Below are 18,334 nucleotides of genomic sequence, written 5' to 3' on the forward strand. Positions count from 1 at the left end.
TCACGTTTCTTGGAATCATAGGAAGCTCTGCATGGTTTTGGCGGACAAACCCATGGAAAGAGGTTTAATTTCGCTACTGTTGCTTCTAATCAGCCCTTTACATAACCAAGCTTCCTTTTAGTACTTTCCAATCGCGTGCTGTTAATTATCTCAGACTAATTAAACTGTGTCATTGTTTCTCTTTTCGTTAACACAGAGACAAAGAGTCACTCTCTTGATGGTAATTGGATTTTGCATCGGAGTTTCTTTGGCTCCAGTGGTTGACCTTCTCGGCACAATTGGTGAAGGAAAGAATACGGTCTTCAATGGGGCCTTAAATGTTGGTCCTCAGATTGGCCCCCTCATTGCAATGGATAAAGCAGCTGCTGGACTTCTTAAAGGAGCCCCAGATGGCAGTCTGATTAACTCTCTCATCCCAGCTGATAGACGGTAAATATATATATTAGCTTCATCTCTTGGCTGGCAGTATATCTTTTCTTGAACTGTTGTTGTATCTCGTCCAACACTGTATATTGATTATTGACAGTAACTAATTTTAGTGTCATCTTAGTCCTTGTGCGGTACTCAACTATCCCTCAGGGATTAAAGGTTTACTCCGTCATGGAATATGTTAATTACTTAGCTTCCGGTTGTCATGGCCCTTGCCACAGTCTTATTAACGGAACTTATCCCAGTCTTAGCTCCTGCCTTCTGTTCTTTAACCAAACAGATCTCGGTTGATTATTCAGTGCAAGAAAGTTGAACTGGACGAAAATTATTGTCCAAACGAAAATCTTAATGCAATAGATATGCATGCATCTGTTCTTTACAGTAGTTTTGCTCCTTCTGGAACAAAATTTCCTGCACATGATTAGGCCCGGCAACGGAAGATAGAACAGAAGGATTTGCAACTTCATTTATTAGTCAATACAATCCAGAATGTAAATTGAATTTCATTGATTCGCAGAGACGTTCTCCTTGCTACATCCGGAGCTGCTGCAATCTTCTTGTGTTTTGGAGTGGTAACTAAAGACAGACGGGATAGGCTTGAAATGTATGTTTTTGGTGTAACGCCTTCAGCTGCTATGTTGTGTGCTGGTTCAGTCACCTTTCAGGTAAATAAAACCAATACAATTCTTCCAACAGTTGTTTGCTAGAGGTGCATTACTTGCAGTCTAAAAGACCAGTTTAGCATCGTGACAGTAAACTTATCTTCTAATCGTAGTATGTTGATCATATGGCATTATGTGCAGCAAATCTCTGTTCGAACATAATTAAAACAAGTAGAAGTAGTATAAGCAGGAAATTTGGCGGAACTTTTTTATGATCGTTGGAAACATATTCAATGTTGGTATTTAAACATATTCAATGTTCATCTGAAAAAAGATGTGACTTCTTATACGTGCGTGCGTATAATGGATGCAGATGAATTACAAGTTCCTCTGGCTCATAGGGTATGTGGTTGCATACAGTCAGGAGATTGTTGTACGAGCTCGCCGTGGAGATAACTACTATACGCAACATTGTGTTGCCTTCTTCCTTGACATCATTCCATTTACTTTCCATCTTGGCCGAATTACAGTAAGTGTGTGTGTGTGTGTGTGTCTATGTGTCTACCAGCACTTTGCTTTCTAATCCACTTTGCCTTCTTCCTTGATGTTTCTTGTGGATGCAGCTGAGAAAACTAGCTTCGGAGCTGAGAAATCTGTATACCTGCTTGCTAAATCTCGCACAAGGAGACTAAATTTTCTCTTATTCTGCAAAAGGGCTCGATCTGTTAGTAGAGATCAATTAACCATTCTGTATAGCAAGGAAAAGATCATGATAAGAAAATTGACTTTTTGGCTCGATACTTTCAGCCTGCAATCGTCTATATTCTCTGCACCATGCATTAATTCGTCAGAGGACTGTGATTCTTCAGGAAAATGCTTATGAAACTTTTTTTTTTAAGATAGTTTTAACGCTAGAATCATTGATAATCCAGCTACGAGCTTTTGGTACAGTTGTTTTGTTTTGGTTTCTTTTCTTTCTTTCATATCTCAATTATCTGATTGCTTCTCAATTATATGATTTGGTCCTAATGTTGGTTCAACAACAGTAGTATTTACTCCTGCTATGGTTGTTTTGAAGACAATGTGTGGGAAGACATCTCTTTCTTTGCTTTCTACGGAATCTTCTACCGCGGTTTTAGTGACTGATTGGGCTCGGAAAACGGTGAAATCAGGGAAACTGAATCAGGTTTTGATTGTGCTTTGCTGAAGGAATTGAGAAGGGAATTCAGCAAATGCATATTCAAAGGCTGCAGGACACAGATTGTTGGGATTTTATGTGCTCATGTGACTAGGGAGTTTGGATGCAATGAAAATGTTGGAAGTAGATATCAAAGTTCTATGATCGTCTATGACTGGGGAAACTGTTTAAAGGTTGGTGATGGAAACTTGGCCGGCACAACCATAAAGACCTGAACTATATCAAGTCAGTCGGCAAAAATTGCCCCTAGTTCCTCCAAAAAAAAAAAAAAAAAGAAGAGGAAGTTAGATATCCTTTTAGTCGTATACAGCTATAGGTATTTCAAACATTATAATATCGTGATAAAGTGAATCTTACATTATGTGTTAAGATAACTCCATATTCTCAAAAGTAAAGATGATGAGATGTTAAGATACAGGAGTATTTATATTTGGCAATATTTTGAGGAAAATAAATTTGCACTTTATAGGTTTTCCATTTGGAACTCAATCAATCTGCAATGCAACTACATAACAGACAACCCAATTGACCACAATCCATTTTTTTTTTTTTTTTTTTTAGAACCAGAACCCAAAAACAGGAGTTATTTGCCTCTCTTCACAAAAAATATTCTTAAAATGATTCAATTTCATACTTTATTTCCATAACAACCTTTTCTGTTATCCATCCCATCAAATTCAAATGAAAATGAGAAAAAGGGGAAAACCCTTCATTAGTCATTCGAATAGTCCAAAAATCCCCTACACAACTATAATACTCTACTCTGAATCTATCTTCTCATTTTTTATTATAATGCTCTACTCTGTCTTTGTTTGTCACTCTGCTGTCCAAAAAAGTCTTGAACACTTAACATCAATCTGACGATATTTGCCAAAGATGGGAGCAAAATCTAAAATTTGACTTTCATCTCCGTTTGAATTGCAATAATTTTCTCTTTGTGATACTTTCCTTTTTATTAAGAAAAATAAAAAAAAAATAAAAGAAAAACTCACTACAAATCCAAGGAAATTGGAATTATCACCAAACACGAAAGTAAAATCTAAAATTTTGATTGTTCATCTCCATTCCAATTGCGGTAACTTTCTCTTTCTGATGCTCTCTTTTTTTATTAAAAATAAAAAAGGATAAACTCACCACAAATGTAGCAAAATTGGAATTATTAGTTTGTACAGAACTCTCCATCACTTGTTCATTCAATTAACTCTTTCCGGACTTTTAGTTTTGATTTTGTCATACTGCATTGAACGGGAACTCATTGTGCATGTGGTTATATGGGGGAATAGCATTGTAGGGTTGAGAAAAAGAGTTTTATGCTTTTATTTTGGATGGATACTCGTGAGTCTGAAACCTCCTATGTTAATAATAGTGGTACGAGAATTTGATTGAGTTTAAAGAATTTGATTTAGAAAGTATGGAGGACATTACTCCTTATTAGGGGATGGGGTCAAGAAGATTAGATTAGTAATAAAATTTGGTCAACATATAAGACTAACAGCCGAAGGATGGTTACTGTTCATAAGCTTTTCGTCGTCCTCACGTGCCGAAGGAAGGTCCTCACGTGGTTCTTTTTTTTTTTCTTTATCTTCCCTTTCCGTCTCGTCTCATCTCATTAATGCACCCACCTGCTTTTCCGTCTCCTCTGGTTCTTTTTCTTAATATCTTCCCTTTCACCTCTTTTCATATCTTCCCTTTCACCTCTTTTCATCTCATCTCATCGATGCACTCGCATGCTTTTCCATTTTTTTATTAGACGATGGATTTTATCCTTTGGATTTATGGCCTCCGTCTTTTACCTGAGATTTCTTCTCTTCTACCCAGCAATTGGAGGTATCTCATTAATGCACTGCTCTGGTTCTTTCTTAATATCTTCCCTTTCACCTCTTTTCATCTCACCTCATCGATACACCCGCATGCTTTTCCATTTTTTCCTTCTCCGTCTGCTGTGGTTATGAATGAGTGTGTTGAGAATCGTTTTCTTATTAATTGGAGTAAGGCGTATTACACGATGGATTTTATGTCCTTTTCCTGGGATTTCTTCTCTTCTGCCCAGCAATTGGAGGTATCTCATTAATGCACCCTCGTTTTTCCCACGTGCTTTACCTGAGATTTTTTCTTTTCTACCCAGCAATTGGAGGTACGATTCCTTTTTCTCCTTCCTATCTCAGTTTTTTGGCTCTTCCCTTTCACCTCTTTTCATCTCACCTCATCGATACACCCGCATGCTTTTCCATTTTTTCCTTCTCCGTCTGCTGTGGTTATGAATGAGTGTGTTGAGAATCTTTTTCTTATTAATTGGAGTAAGGCGTATTACACGATGGATTTTATGTCCTTTTCCTGGGATTTCTTCTCTTCTGCCCAGCAATTGGAGGTATCTCATTAATGCACCCTCGTTTTTCCCACGTGCTTTACCTGAGATTTTTTCTTTTCTACCCAGCAATTGGAGGTACGATTCCTTTTTCTCCTTCCTATCTCAGTTTTTTGGCTCTTCCCTTTCACCTCTTTTCATCTCACCTCATCGATACACCCGCATGCTTTTCCATTTTTTCCTTCTCCGTCTGCTGTGGTTATGAATGAGTGTGTTGAGAATCTTTTTCTTATTAATTGGAGTAAGGCGTATTACACGATGGATTTTATCCTTTGGATTTATGGCCTCCGTCCTTTACCTGGGATTTCTTCTCTTCTGCCCAGCAATTGGAGGTATCTCATTAATGCACCCTCGTTTTTCCCACGTGCTTTACCTGAGATTTTTTCTTTTCTACCCAGCAATTGGAGGTACGATTCCTTTTTCTCCTTCCTATCTCAGTTTTTTGGCTCTTCCTTTTAATGATTATGATATTTTTCTAGGGTTCCTCTCCCAACTTTTTGCGTTCTTCAACCTTACTTTTTTGTAGGAAATTTCTTCTGTGCTTTTTTCCTTTTTTTGTTGTATTTTCGCTTGCATGCTAAGTTTTACAGGTGTTTTTTTTTAATTTTATTTTCTAGGCTTCCTCTTCTAGCTGTTTGCGTTCCTGCAAAGGTTGATCTTTTGTCGGAATTTTCTTCTGTGCCTTTTCCATTTTTCCCCTCTTTGCCTATTTTACGATTGTTGTTCTTGTCTTTTAATTTTTTTGCGTTATTTTGTTATTTTGTAATTTTTTTGCGTAAAGGTACTGTTTTTTCCCGCTTATTTTTTTTGGTCATCGTCTTTTCGTACGGTCTTATCTGTGCCTTTTTGTTTTGCAGGAATGGCAACTGCTGCTGCTTCCACTGTTAGTTTTGTACCCGAGCTTGGTGCCATTCCATGTGAGCCTTTTGACGCATCTTCAGGTTTTTATGTTTTATAGGTTCTGTCTTAGTTGCCTTTGGGTATGCTTGTCCTATATATTTATCTTATTGCTGCTATTGCTTCAGCCGTTGCTGCTGCGCCTAAGCTTCTTCGCATATCAAATGTCTCTGAATCTACACGTGGTTGGATGACCTTGGTTCATGTTGTTGAGGCTGATCGTGTCAAGGTTGCTAGCCATGGATCGATTTCGAAGTCGTTCCGTTTATTTCGGTTTGGCGATTCGCAGGTGCCTTTGATTTGTTTCTTGATGCATGCTTATTTGATGCTGTCATTTTTGTGCTTGCTTCGCTGTCTAATATAATTTTCCAATTAGGGTATTAAAGTGTCTGCCATTGTTTATGATGACAACGTTCCTTGTGTGGATGGGCTTCTTCTTCCATTTAGGAAGTATTATATATCGAATGCTGAGATCCGCCGGCTTGCCGAGCTCCCCCCAGATTGTTTTTATCCCTTTTACTGGGTGATTAATTCTGATACTTCTATTAGAGAGGCTACTGATGTTGGGCTTCCTGTTCTGCCTTTTTATTTTGGCCTGCGCTCTTACGATTCTTTGCACTTTGTTGCTGACACTAATAACCTCATAAGTAGGTTCTCTCTTCCCTTTTCTTGCTTTTTTTTTATTCGTTGTTTGTTTTCGCTTCATTCACTCTGTTTTTTGTCTTGCATGAACCTAGATATCATGGGGGTGGTGGTTAATTCTTTGCCTGCACGGGACGTTTATGTGGAAGGAATCCTTCGCCGTGAGAGAGATATTATTATAGTTGACCAGGGGTAATCATGTTACTCTGTCTACATTTTTTTTTTCCTTGCTCTTTGTTTTGTTGCTCTTATGATCTTCTTCTTTTATTTGTGTCGCTGATGTAGGAAGCGTCCCATCATCTTGACCCTATTTGGTGACTATGAATCTATTGAGGGGCGAGCTATCGAAAATTTAATGCATGCTATGCCTATTATCATTGCTATCAGGGTTAGGGTGACTACAAAAAAATGTATGCTTTTCCCTTTCTTTGTTGGTTTTCTTTTTATCTTTTTTGGTCTCTTTTATGCGGATCTACTGTTCTTTACTGTTGGGTGTTTGCTGGTTTGGTTTGTCTCTTTTTTCCTTAGGTTTGTCTTTGTCGATTCATCCCTCATCTATTGTTCTTGTTTGTCCTGATGTTTTGGAGGCAAAGTTGCTTGATGCTTGGTAAGTGTTGCTTCTTTTGTTTGTTTCTCTGGTGTATAGGATGGGTCTTTTCCTAAGCTGTGTACCCTCTTGTTTTGTTTTTGCATTTAGGTGTACTGATAACATTTCTGAGTTGGTTCGTTTGGTTTTTGACGAGCGCGCTTACTTGGACCCTACTGTCTTGCTCCCCCCTGTTCGTGATCTCACTGTTACTACCATTGCCGATGTTCTGTCCTGTGACCCCTTCGTTAGTGCTTTTATTGTTTCTTGTTGCTTTGGTGTCTTTTCTTTATCCTGTTGTTCCCTTCCTTCATTTTCAGTCGTTGGATGTCAGGATTGGGGAAATGCGTGGATTAAGGGCCATGTTGAGGTTGCTTGGCCTTGTGCTCGCTCTTGGCATATGGCATGTCCCCATTGTTATGAACTCTATGATTATGCTACAACCCTTGGAACTCTATGTCTTTCTTGTGGCCTGGGAATATATGCTTTCCCTAGGTGCGTTCTGTTTTTTCATTAGTTATCACAGGATTTCTGTCTTCCTTGTTTTGGTTTTTCATGGTGCTGTTTTTAAGAGCAGAGCATGGATTAGGCTTACTGTTCATGATGATACTGGGTATGTGAATGTTATTGCGCTGGGCGCTGAAGCTGAGAGGCTAATTGGTGTTAGTGCCGTTTACATGTATGCGTCTACTGATGATGAGGTAGTGTGCTGCTCTTTTCTTGTGTATGCATACTTTAATTTGATGGTCGCTCCTTTATGTTGCTTGTCGTTCATTTCCATTGTTATTGATGAGGTTTTCAGTTTCTTACAGAATTTTGCGTTGTACTGCCGTGTGTCTCGGCAAATTAAACGCTCAAAGCTCTTGCTCTACATTAAGCGTTCTACTGATGTGATCAGAACAGAGACCACAACTAGATACACTGTTGTTGCCTGCTACCCAGCTTAGTCGAGCTATTTTTTGTCTCTCGAGCGTCTATAAACTCATATTTTGTAATAGCTCTTAGGTTTTATGTACTATTCAATTAGTTATGCTTGCCTCTTGTAATTAACTACCTATGTGGCCAACAGGAAATTGTTCTTCCTACAGGAAATTGCCTCTGATCTTGTTCTTAGCCAGGAAATGTTGTTCTATTTTTTGTATCTGTCTTTTCCTCTATATGTATGGCTATTGAAAGTTTCTGTTTGTTTATATTCGATTGGGCCGCGTGTATTAACCATTCCCTCTTTTTATTTTTTATGAACATGGGAAGCCTTGCTCTTGTTCTTGGCCTTACGAAGTGTTATATTTGTAAATGCATTTTTCCCCCTTGGATGCTAGGCAACATTTTATATCAAGCTAATTGGTAATCAATGGTCTTTGTTTTGCCTTTAAAAAAAATAGTACTGCCCTTCAAGATAGCATATTATCCTCTGCGCATTAGTCTTGAATTTCGTGGCCCAAGATCGGTATTCAATGGTCTTTACTTTGGTCTTTAAAGAAAGTTTTCCTGCCCTTCAAAATACCATATTATCCTTTGCGCATTAAGCTTGAATTCTAATTGCCTATTTGCGTTGGAGGAAAAGAACTTTTCTGCGCCGATTTATCTTTTTTCCCAAAAAAAATTATCGCTTTGGGTAATTTCCCTTTGGACTACTTTGCAATTGTATCTGACCAGCTGTCTTTTCTCCAAACGTAGCTCTTAGGACCTTATTAGATTGATATCCCTCCATGCACTGTCCGTGCATTGCTCTTTCCATGCACCGCATTGCTCTTTTCATGCAACGTAGGTACGTGTGTAAGGAAAGAAAGATTTAACAGGTCTTCATTTTTTTTGATCTTTCCTGTGCGCTTCCCTTACTTTCGCTTTTGTTCGCGACTCTTGATTCTGGCGCCTTCTTGCTCTTTGGGCAGTGTGCTTTCCTTCAAAATGCAATAATGCCGTTGTTAACTGGGTTGTTTATTGGACGATTCATGCAATTTGCTACTTGGACGATTCATGCAGTGACCTAATTTTTTTTTTCCCCTCGAAAAAAAAAAAAGCTGTTGTCCCGAATTGATACACGACTATCCCTATAAGATCTCGTTTCTTTGTTAATATCATTTCTTTGTTGTGTTGACTTTGCTTTTGTATACTCTCCTGTTCTACCGGGCCAGCCTTTTTTCCCGCCACATTGCTGAGCTCTTGTGCCTTGTTATACCATTTTCACTGTATCCGCTGTCAATTCCTTTCTGTTTTCATGCAATATTGATAGCCGTGTAAGGTAAAAAAAAAAAAACTCAGCACTCAGCTGCCTTTTTAGCTTTGTCTCAGCTCACCTTTCTTTTTTTACCTTTATACAAAAAACTTTCGTTTTCTGTGCTCTGTTTCTTTTGCTGCCGGGTACCTGCAGCGTATATGACCGTTTAGTTTGTTCATGAGACTCGTTTGCCCTGTGGTTTTTTTCCCATTCCTACGTATGCAGAAGCTGTAGTTCGCTTCTGTTTTCGTGCAATATTGATAGCCGCCTACGAGAAAAAAAACTCTTCGATCTACTATTTGGTAAATTTTCTTCCAGCACGGCCTTTCTTTTTGACTTTATACAAAAGCTCTCGCTTGCTCTGCTCTGTTTCTTTCGATAACATGTTTCTCTAGGGTATATCACCGTTTACTTTGTTGCTGAGCCTTTGTCTATTCAGAATCCATTGTTCTTAATCCTGCTATTCTCTTTCCTCGGGTATACTGCTCTTATGCTTTGCTCTGTGTATTCATCCTTTTTCCTTTTTCCCCCGTTCTTTTACCATTGTTTTGACTTAGTGCTAGCGGTTGTGGTGATCCTTTTTCCTCACTTCTTTGCTCTTTTGCAGTGTAGCTTCTTTTGACTGCTTCCGGCTCTTGTCCTTACTTTCAGTTTGTGTCTTTATCTCAGGTATAGTGATTATTATGATCTTTATGATTGCGCAAACCGCCCTTATATGCTGATAATTCTATATTTGTTTATCTAAAACTTGTTCTGTGTTATTACATTATTATAAGCTAGATCTTGATTCCTAACTCCATGGACCGCAACTCTGTTCGCCGTATGCGTTATGCTAAGATGGACAAGGGGAAAAAGGATGCCTTGTTGCAGCGTAGGCGAGATGCCTACGCGGAAAAAAAATGTACTGGCCATTCTTCTGCTACTGACGCTCTCGGTGCATCTCAGTTAGAGCAATGTGTGCACTATAAAAAAGATCCTTTGTCTACTTCACAACAAGTGGATTCATTTGTTTCCGTCTCTGATTCTTTTGCTCAAGATATCCGACTACCTTCTCATACTACTCCTCCTACCGTTCGTCAAAAAAAGGTATATAAAAGTAGGCAAAGCAAACGCATGCCCGGTGCCTCAAAAGGTTTGCAGGAATCAGGTGCTTTCCCGTCTGCCGCAGGAACTCTCCCCCCTGATAACCATGTACTTGTCAACAGTGATGATGCGTTAGCTGACATGCTTGATGCTACCGCAAACAAACTGGCTTCTAAGCTTAACCCGCAATCATCGTCTGTTGAACCATCTCCTTCTATGATTCTTCAGGCTGTGTCTTCACTGTCACAAGGTATATTCCTTTGACAGTGTTCCTGTTTATTCACTATGTTTGCTTATTCTTTTTGCTTGGTTCTGTTGCTCTTTCGAGGTGCAATCCTCGTTACTTTTGGAGGCTGCTGCTCTTTTCAGCTCTTTTTCCTTACCCTTGTGACAATATCGCATTCATCATCCTTTTCTGCCAGCTCTTTCTGTTCCTCCTATAGAAGAAGGCACCTGTGTTATTGACTTAGGTAGAGCGGAATCATCTGGTGTTGCAAACAATGCACAAATCCTTGTTAGTACACATGCTCTTAAAGAAGGTTTGTGAACGTCCTTAATATTGCTCTGTCTGCTTATAGCGACTGTCTTTACTATCGAACCTCGTTCCTTACTCCTCTATTAAATAATCTTTGCTTAACCGTCACGCTAGGGAGAAAAAGAAAAACTAGGCGCACCGCGTACTCTCGCTTGGAAAAGATCCCTGAACATTCTATTGCTTTGCCAAATGCTCCAAACTGTCAACATTGTGGAGCAAAGAGATTTCACTTGGAACCTCCAAAATTCTGTTGCGCGGGTGGTGACGTTTCTGTTGTTGTGCCCGTCATGCCTTATAGTCTTTATCGTCTTTTTTCTGGTACAGATGAAGAGTGTGTTGAGTTTCGCAAACACATCCGTACTTATAACAATAATGTCGCCTTCACTACTTTTGGTGCAAAGTATGACCATGATCTTACAAAGAACACCAAAGGAGTTTATACCTTTCGCGTTCAAGGTCAGGTTTATCATTTGTTAGATAGCTTAATCTCCTCCGGCAAGCAACCTACAGGCATACAGTTATATTTTTTTGATGAGGAGGAAGAGCTATCTACGAGGCTTCGTAATTCCCCTAGGCTTCGTGAGAGTACTATGAAGCTCTTAATGCGTATTCTTGAGTCTAATCCTTACACTAGATTCTTTAAGAGCTTGCGGGATGTGGCAGATCTGGAAAATCACAAGATTGTTCTTAACTCCAATCCTAGCTTAGATCAAAGGGTCTATAATCTACCAACCTCATCCCAAGTTGCTGCAATCTGGACAGAATCTGAGGGCGAGTCGCTTGAAAAAGGTCCACAAATTCAGGTTTATTCACACTCAAACACCAGCCATCGAATACATCACTATTTTTCCTGCTATGATCCTTTGCAGTATCCTCTCCTATTTCCTCACGGTGAGTGTGGTTGGCGTCATGGGATACTAAGAAATTGTGACTCAAGTAAACGAAAACGTGATGCTTCTGATGATGCCAATGTAATTGATGCTTCTTCAATACGGACTGCCTCAGATTTGATTCGCATGGAACAGGAAGGTAGTTTTATCTAATCTGATATGCTTGCCCTGTGGTTTGTCCTTTTAGTGAATTCTTTATAAAGCTATAGATAATATATATATATGTTATATGTTCGTGTTTTGTGTAGCTTCTGAAAACGGCAGAAAAGAACGCCGCACTGTTTCTGCCCGAGAGTATTATTGTTACTTACTCCAGATGAGAGAAAACGATCGTTCCATGTTATTGCATGCAAGGAGGCTCTTACAACAGTTTGTTGTTGATGTCTATGTAAAAATTGAAACATCTAGGCTTGATTTCCATAGGAAAAAACAGAATGACGTTAGGACAGAAATTCTACAGGGTGTTATAGATAGTATATCTGTGGGTCAGCGGCAAGGAAGCCAGGTTGGTCGGAGAGTGTACCTTCCAGCTTCGTTTATTGGAGGTCCAAGGGACATGCGACGGCGTTACATAGACGCTATGGCTTTGGTTCAAAAGTATGGCAGACCAGATATTTTTATTACTATGACTTGTAATACTAACTGGAAGGAGATTCAGGAAAATCTAAAGTATGGAGAAGATGCACAGGATAGGCCTGATTTGGTGTCCAGAGTTTTTAGAGCAAAATTCGAAATGCTTAAATCTGAGATACTAAAGAAAAAGATCTTTGGAGAGGTCCAGGCTCTTGTTTATGTTATTGAGTTTCAGAAGAGAGGTCTACCTCATGCTCACTTGCTCCTGATTCTTAAGCATGAATATAAGCCGTTGAATCCTGAGGCTTACGATCAAATTGTTTCTGCTGAGATTCCGGATCCTGATAAGCAGAGATACCTGTATTCACTTGTCATCAAACACATGATGCATGGTCCTTGTGGACAATTGAACAAAGATAATGTTTGCATGAAAAATGGAACGTGCAGAAATCATTATCCCAAGGATTTCAGTGAATACACTATCCATACAGAAGATAGCTATCCGCATTATAGAAGGAGGAGAAATGGTCGAGTTGTAAGAGTACGGAATAAAACACTTGGCAACCGTTGGGTTGTTCCGTACAATCCTTACCTTCTTGCATTATTTGACTGCCATATGAATGTTGAGATTTGTTCAACGGTCAGGTTAGTCAAATATTTATACAAATACGTCTACAAGGGGCACGACCGTATTAGCTTTCATATAAATACTGGTTCTGCTGCTGAAAACATCGATGAAATCAATGACTTCCAATCCGGACGATGGGTCGCAGCTGCAGAGGCCTTTTGGCGCATATATAGGTTTTCTTTAAATGAAATGACTCCTTCTGTTTACGCTCTTCAGGTACATCTTCCAGGCCACCAGATGATTTCATTTCATAAACATTCTGACCTTGCTGATGTTGTGAACCGTGCTGATTTTAGCAAGACAATGCTTACACAATTTTTTCACATGAATAAGACCGATAAAATAGCTCAAAACCTCAATTGCCTTTACCGTGACTTTCCTGAGTTTTTTGTCTGGACTCCCAAAACAAGAAACTGGACTCCCAGGAAGCGGAGGTCGGTCATTGGCAGATTGGTAACTGTTAGCCCAACTGAGGGAGAACGTTATTATCTTCGATTACTTCTATCTCATGTTCATGCTCCAACGTCATTTGAGGATCTACTCACTGTCAATGGTAAGCTTGCTCTATCATATAGAGAGGCTGCCTTCGAAATGGGTTTGCTCCAATCTGATACGTACTTAGAGGATGCTCTTACGGATGCAGCAACATTTCAAATGCCATTCTCGCTCAGAACTCTGTTTGCAGTTCTCTTAGTCTATTGCTCCCCCAGCAATCCAAGGCTTCTTTGGGAAAGATTCGAGGGTGAGCTTTCCCAGGATTTAAAAAGGAACTCTCATTTGACTGATTGCGATTCTGATCAAATAAGAATGCGTACTCTCCAAGAGATAAACAGAATCTTAGAACAGATGGGAAGGAATGTGAGTGACTACCATCTTGTTCCTGAAGGATTTTCTCTTGTATGTGATGATCGGCTCACAAAGGAGATAGAGAGTGAGAGAAACATTCCATTCACGGAAGAAGACTTGCTCTTATCTTCGAAATTGAACGAAGCCCAGAAACATGCTTACGATGTTATTCTAACTGAGGTTTATTCTTCTGGGAGTAAGAGCTTTTTTGTTGATGGTCCTGGGGGGACTGGCAAAACGTTTTTATATCGTTCACTTCTTGCAACGCTTAGATCTCAGGGCTATATTGCGATAGCAGTTGCATCGTCCGGCGTTGCTGCTTCTATTCTTCCTGGAGGAAGGACTGCTCATTCAAGATTCAAGATTCCGTTGGATGTGTCAGCGAGCAGAACCTGCCAAATCAGCAAGCAGAGCTCTATAGCTAAGCTGATTTCGCTAGCCAAACTAATTCTCTGGGATGAGGCTTCGATGGCTAAAAAGGATACTGTGGAAGCATTTGATCTATTGCTGAAAGATGTGATGGATTCTGATATGCCTTTTGGTGGTAAAATAGTAGTTTTTGGTGGTGATTTTCGTCAGACTCTACCTGTTATACCAAATGCATCTAGGGACCAGCAGATCGAAGCTAGCTTTGTTAATTCTCTTTTATGGAATACTCTGACAAAGCTTTCTTTATCAGAAAATATGCGAGCCCTTTTAGACCTTCCATACTCAGATTTCCTTCTTAGAGTTGGTGAAGGCCGTGAACCTGAAGATCTTGAAGGGAAAATATCTTTATGTGAGCATTTATTAATTCGGTACAATAACAAGAATGAATCACTGAACAGGTTAGGAAAAAAAATTTATCCTTAAGGCATACTGCTCTTATAGGTGCATTTTGTGTATACATATATATATATACACACTCACACGCTTCTAATCATATTCTTACCTACTCAGGTTAGTGGATTTTGTATTCTCCGATCTCTGCCTTTATTCATTAGATCCATACAGCATGATCAACAGATGCGTTCTTACGCCAAAGAACTCCTGTGTCGATGATATTAATGAGATGATGATTGATCGATTCCCTGGACAGGCCTATGTTTATATGAGCACTGATAGAACTCTAAATGAAAGAGATCAAGGGGACTACCAAGACTTTCTGAATTCTTTAAATCCCAAAGGTTTGCCTCCCCATAAATTAGTCCTGAAAGAAAACTGTCCTATCATTCTTCTAAGGAACTTAAATCCTACAGAAGGATTATGTAATGGGACAAGGCTCATTTGCAGAAGCTTAAAACAGCATGTGCTCTGTGCTGAGATTGCAGTCGGTGAGCATCGAGGCAAACAAATTGTTTTGCCTAGAATTCCACTGCAAACATCTGATGCTGAGAAGATTGGAATTCCTTTTAAACGTATTCAGTTTCCAATAAAGCTTTGCTTTGCCATGACCATCAATAAGTCGCAAGGTCAAACATTGGATCGTGTAGGCATCTATCTCCGCGAGCCTGTTTTTTCGCATGGCCAACTATACGTTGCTTTATCTCGCGCTAAGATGGCAACTGCTGTTAAAGTTTTGATAATGCCACCAACTTTTCATGATACTGTCGTTGAGGTTAAAACCCGAAACGTTGTTTACCGGGAAATTCTAGAATTAGCTAAAAGATGACTACATGCATTGAGGTATTTGCACACTTGTAGCTTCACCTACAAAGATTCTTTATATTGCCTGCATTCCACTCACTGCGTTTATTATTTACTTTCTATTGTTATTTGTTTAGGCTTAACCTTTATATAGATTTGCTTCATCTTTAATGCAGTATGGGTGATGTTCTGTTTATTGATGATATAAAGCCTGGAATGAAATCATGGACAGCTATAGTAACGGTGCAAGAAAAAATGAATATTGGGTCTTCGTTCTCTACTCCAACCAAGTACCAAAAGTTCATACTTGCTGACTCAAAGGTAACCTTATTATACTAACGACAGCTGCTATAGAAATTTTCCAGTGTTTAATATATATTATATACTTTATGCTTTTTTTTCCTAACTCTTCCTTATTTACTTTCCTCTTTTTTTCTTGTTAAATCCTTCACACTGATCTCTCTTTTGCAGGGAGCTAGAGTTCAGGGGATACTTTTTAATTATGCCATAGAAAAGATGGGTCCAAAGCTGAGGCTATACAAAAAATATCGCATCTCTAATGCAGATGTTAGGCATACTGCTGAAAAGTTTCGAATTGATGATCTTAAACTTCAATGGGTTATAGGAACAGACACAGTTGTTGAAGAAATTGATGAAGATGATTCTGGTGTGTTGCCGTTTCGATTCACTTTTACAGAATATAAAGATCTTGGCCATTATGCAGACTCTACGAATGAAACTGTTGGTCAGTGCAATGCTCATTTTTCTTTATATTATATTTATGTAAAACTCGAAATACCTCAATGCAGATGTCATTGGCGGCGCTGTTTAACAAATTCTTTCCCTTAATGTAGATGTCATTGGCGTTGTTGTTAATGCATCCTCTATCATTCCAGTCCATAAGGATTCTGGTGACTCGTCGGTGCAGAGATTTGTGCTTGTCAATGAAGAGTTAAGCATTGGCTTCTTCAATGAATCTGTTTGTCATGAATTATATATCTGTTCCTGTTGCAGCATCAGCTTTTACTGCAGTAATAACTGTTATCTTTTTTACTCTCCTTATGCATAGAATGAATCCTGTTGTACTATCTCTCTGGAACGAATTCATCGAAAACGAAGGAAAGGCAATTCTTCAGCAGAAGGATAAGTTTCCTGTTGTCGTATGTCGCAGGGTTAAGGTCGTCACATATGATGGTTAGTGGCACTGTTGCTAAGTATGCTTATTAGCTTTTCTTTCGAACTTTGTAACTATGTTATTCTTTAACTTGATAATATCAACAAAATAGGGATCGCTTTGTCAACTAAAAAAGACACAGCCATTCTTGTTAATCCACCAGTGAGAGATGCCAACCAACTCAAACACTGGTAGCTTCACTATTAAACTTCTTTTTCTTACATCTTATAACTAATCACTGCTATATTGAACACCCGTATGCTCTTTTTTCTGAGTTTTTGTAGGGCTGTTAGGCATGAAAAATACTTAGCTGATCTTGTTCAGGATAAAATGACTTCGAATCGTAGCCCTCAGATGTTTTATCAGTCGCAGCAAAAAATTACTTCGCTTATTGATGTTGTTCCCACTCAAAAGGTTATATCTTTTTTTATAGCTCTCTTTTGTTCTGATTGTTTGGTGTATTATACAGATTATTTATTAACCATTCTCTTTCAAAAATTTGAATGTATTTTTTAAAAAAAATATCTCAGCTCTCGTGGGTAAAAGCAAAGTTATCCTTTCAACACATTTTCCAGAAGTACTATTACATGGCTTGTACCAAATGCCATCGCATGACATCGGCAAATTTTGCTACTACTTACACCTGCAACCACTGTGATGAAAAGCAGAAAGCTTCACCCAGGAAACTAATCTTACCTTTCAGCTATTTATTTTTTCAGAAATTCCTTAATCTCTATATGAATTACCATACTAACGATGCTTTTATTCTTATCTAATGTAGATGCCGCTTTGATGTCGATCTCACAGACGACACAGATACACTGACTGCGTCGATCTTTGGCGAGTTGGCTGAAAGTTTGCTCACATTCACTGCAATTGAAGCTATGGAGCATCAGAGGAAGGTCATACATATATGAAAAACTATCACGTACCTTTCGTTAGCTTGCATCGAGATGATAACAACCATACAATTTATCAGTTGAATGGTTCATGCACTGCTATAAGAAATCAAGATACTTTATTATTATTCTGTTTTCTTTTCCTATAGAATATAGAGTTGCCGCTGGAAAAGGTTCATGATAGTCTTCAGTCAAAGATGTTCATTGTCCAGTTAAAGCCAGTAAATAATAGAGATGGGTCATCTCACCAACGCTATACAATTGTCTACTGTTTCGAAAGTGATCGCAACGCATTGCCCCTCCAACAATCCGGAGAAGTGGGAGCCCTGCCTAATTCAACAGTGCAAGCTTTGACGCCAGGTCTATTCATTATTGTTACGGCTTGTCTCATACGAGATCTTTATTAAATACATTTACTGATGGTTTAGAGTTATTTGTCATTCAGATGAGCCTGGTTCTACATCAAAGGTCAGAGTTCGCCTTGATACAAAATTCTCTCAGGTTGAAGAACCACAAGTTGAAGAAACTCATGATAAGCCACGCGACGCAAAAAAAGCAAAACTTGTCTGATCATGCTATTTTACTCTTTCTTCTAAAACAATGCACCTAGCTGGTCATGTGCCTTTATGCATGCTTTTGTTCTGAGTAAACTATGTCTACTCTTTTGTTTTGGGACAGTGCATTCAGATGGCGAAATAGTAGCGTCTGTACTTTTGTTTATTGCAGAACATCGTCTTGCCAGAAATCTCTGAACCTTTATTTTCTTATTTATAGTCCCTTGGCTTTGTTTCCCTTAACTATTCTTTCTATTAAACCATATGCACTGTCTTCTGTATATAATGCCAAGTCCTCTCCGGCTCAGCAGAAGACTTCCATATAAAAAGAGGAAGGTGAGCCTTGAAACAGAGTCAGGCAGTGAATGCGATATTTACTAATAAGTCTGCAATCGTTCTTAATTGCTGCAAAGGAGGCCACATTTTAATCTTTGGGGATTTCTTACACATTTACACGCCTTCCAATTATTATTTTTTCTTGTCTCCCGTTGCAAATATGTAACAACTCAGCATGATACCATGATGGCTAACAGTTATTTCTCTACCTATATAATTTCAGCCCATTTATTATAGGCAGAGCAACTCTATT

At 38.9% G+C, this 18,334-nt stretch overlaps 3 protein-coding genes across 10 annotated transcripts; all 3 read left to right on the top strand.

Moving 5' to 3' along the window:
- The first annotated feature begins 159 nt into the window (after window positions 1-159).
- Window positions 160-2,541, top strand: LOC140035864 (bax inhibitor 1-like). The gene is made up of 4 exons (XM_072077249.1): window positions 160-429; window positions 947-1,094; window positions 1,405-1,560; window positions 1,655-2,541. The coding sequence occupies exons 1-4, from the start codon at window positions 218-220 to the stop codon at window positions 1,721-1,723; spliced, it is 585 nt and encodes a 194-aa protein (XP_071933350.1). The 5' UTR covers window positions 160-217; the 3' UTR covers window positions 1,724-2,541.
- A 1,200-nt stretch (window positions 2,542-3,741) lies between these two features.
- LOC140035186 (replication protein A 70 kDa DNA-binding subunit B-like) lies at window positions 3,742-7,909 on the top strand. Of its 8 annotated transcripts, none has more exons than XM_072075127.1 (14): window positions 3,742-4,056; window positions 4,219-4,363; window positions 4,532-4,672; window positions 4,841-5,001; window positions 5,452-5,535; window positions 5,620-5,780; window positions 5,868-6,138; window positions 6,229-6,325; window positions 6,419-6,543; window positions 6,662-6,740; window positions 6,831-6,966; window positions 7,054-7,214; window positions 7,297-7,420; window positions 7,522-7,909. In XM_072075127.1, the coding sequence occupies exons 1-14, from the start codon at window positions 3,957-3,959 to the stop codon at window positions 7,567-7,569; spliced, it is 1,833 nt and encodes a 610-aa protein (XP_071931228.1). In that variant the 5' UTR covers window positions 3,742-3,956; the 3' UTR covers window positions 7,570-7,909. The 8 variants fall into 8 exon arrangements, with proteins under 8 accessions (XP_071931228.1, XP_071931223.1, XP_071931224.1 ...); XM_072075122.1 differs by having other exon boundaries at window positions 3,747-4,056; window positions 7,532-7,909; XM_072075123.1 differs by having other exon boundaries at window positions 3,748-4,056; window positions 5,452-5,511; window positions 7,532-7,909.
- A 1,826-nt stretch (window positions 7,910-9,735) lies between these two features.
- Window positions 9,736-15,143, top strand: LOC140035548 (uncharacterized). The gene is made up of 6 exons (XM_072076814.1): window positions 9,736-10,270; window positions 10,443-10,559; window positions 10,670-11,358; window positions 11,425-11,584; window positions 11,694-14,319; window positions 14,432-15,143. Exons 1-6 carry the CDS (start codon window positions 9,736-9,738, stop codon window positions 15,141-15,143), a joined length of 4,839 nt encoding a protein of 1,612 aa, XP_071932915.1.
- The last annotated feature ends 3,191 nt before the right edge of the window (window positions 15,144-18,334 follow it).

The sequence above is a fragment of the Coffea arabica genome, chromosome 2c (genome assembly GCF_036785885.1).
Source record: "Coffea arabica cultivar ET-39 chromosome 2c, Coffea Arabica ET-39 HiFi, whole genome shotgun sequence".
Taxonomy (NCBI): Eukaryota; Viridiplantae; Streptophyta; class Magnoliopsida; order Gentianales; family Rubiaceae; genus Coffea; species Coffea arabica.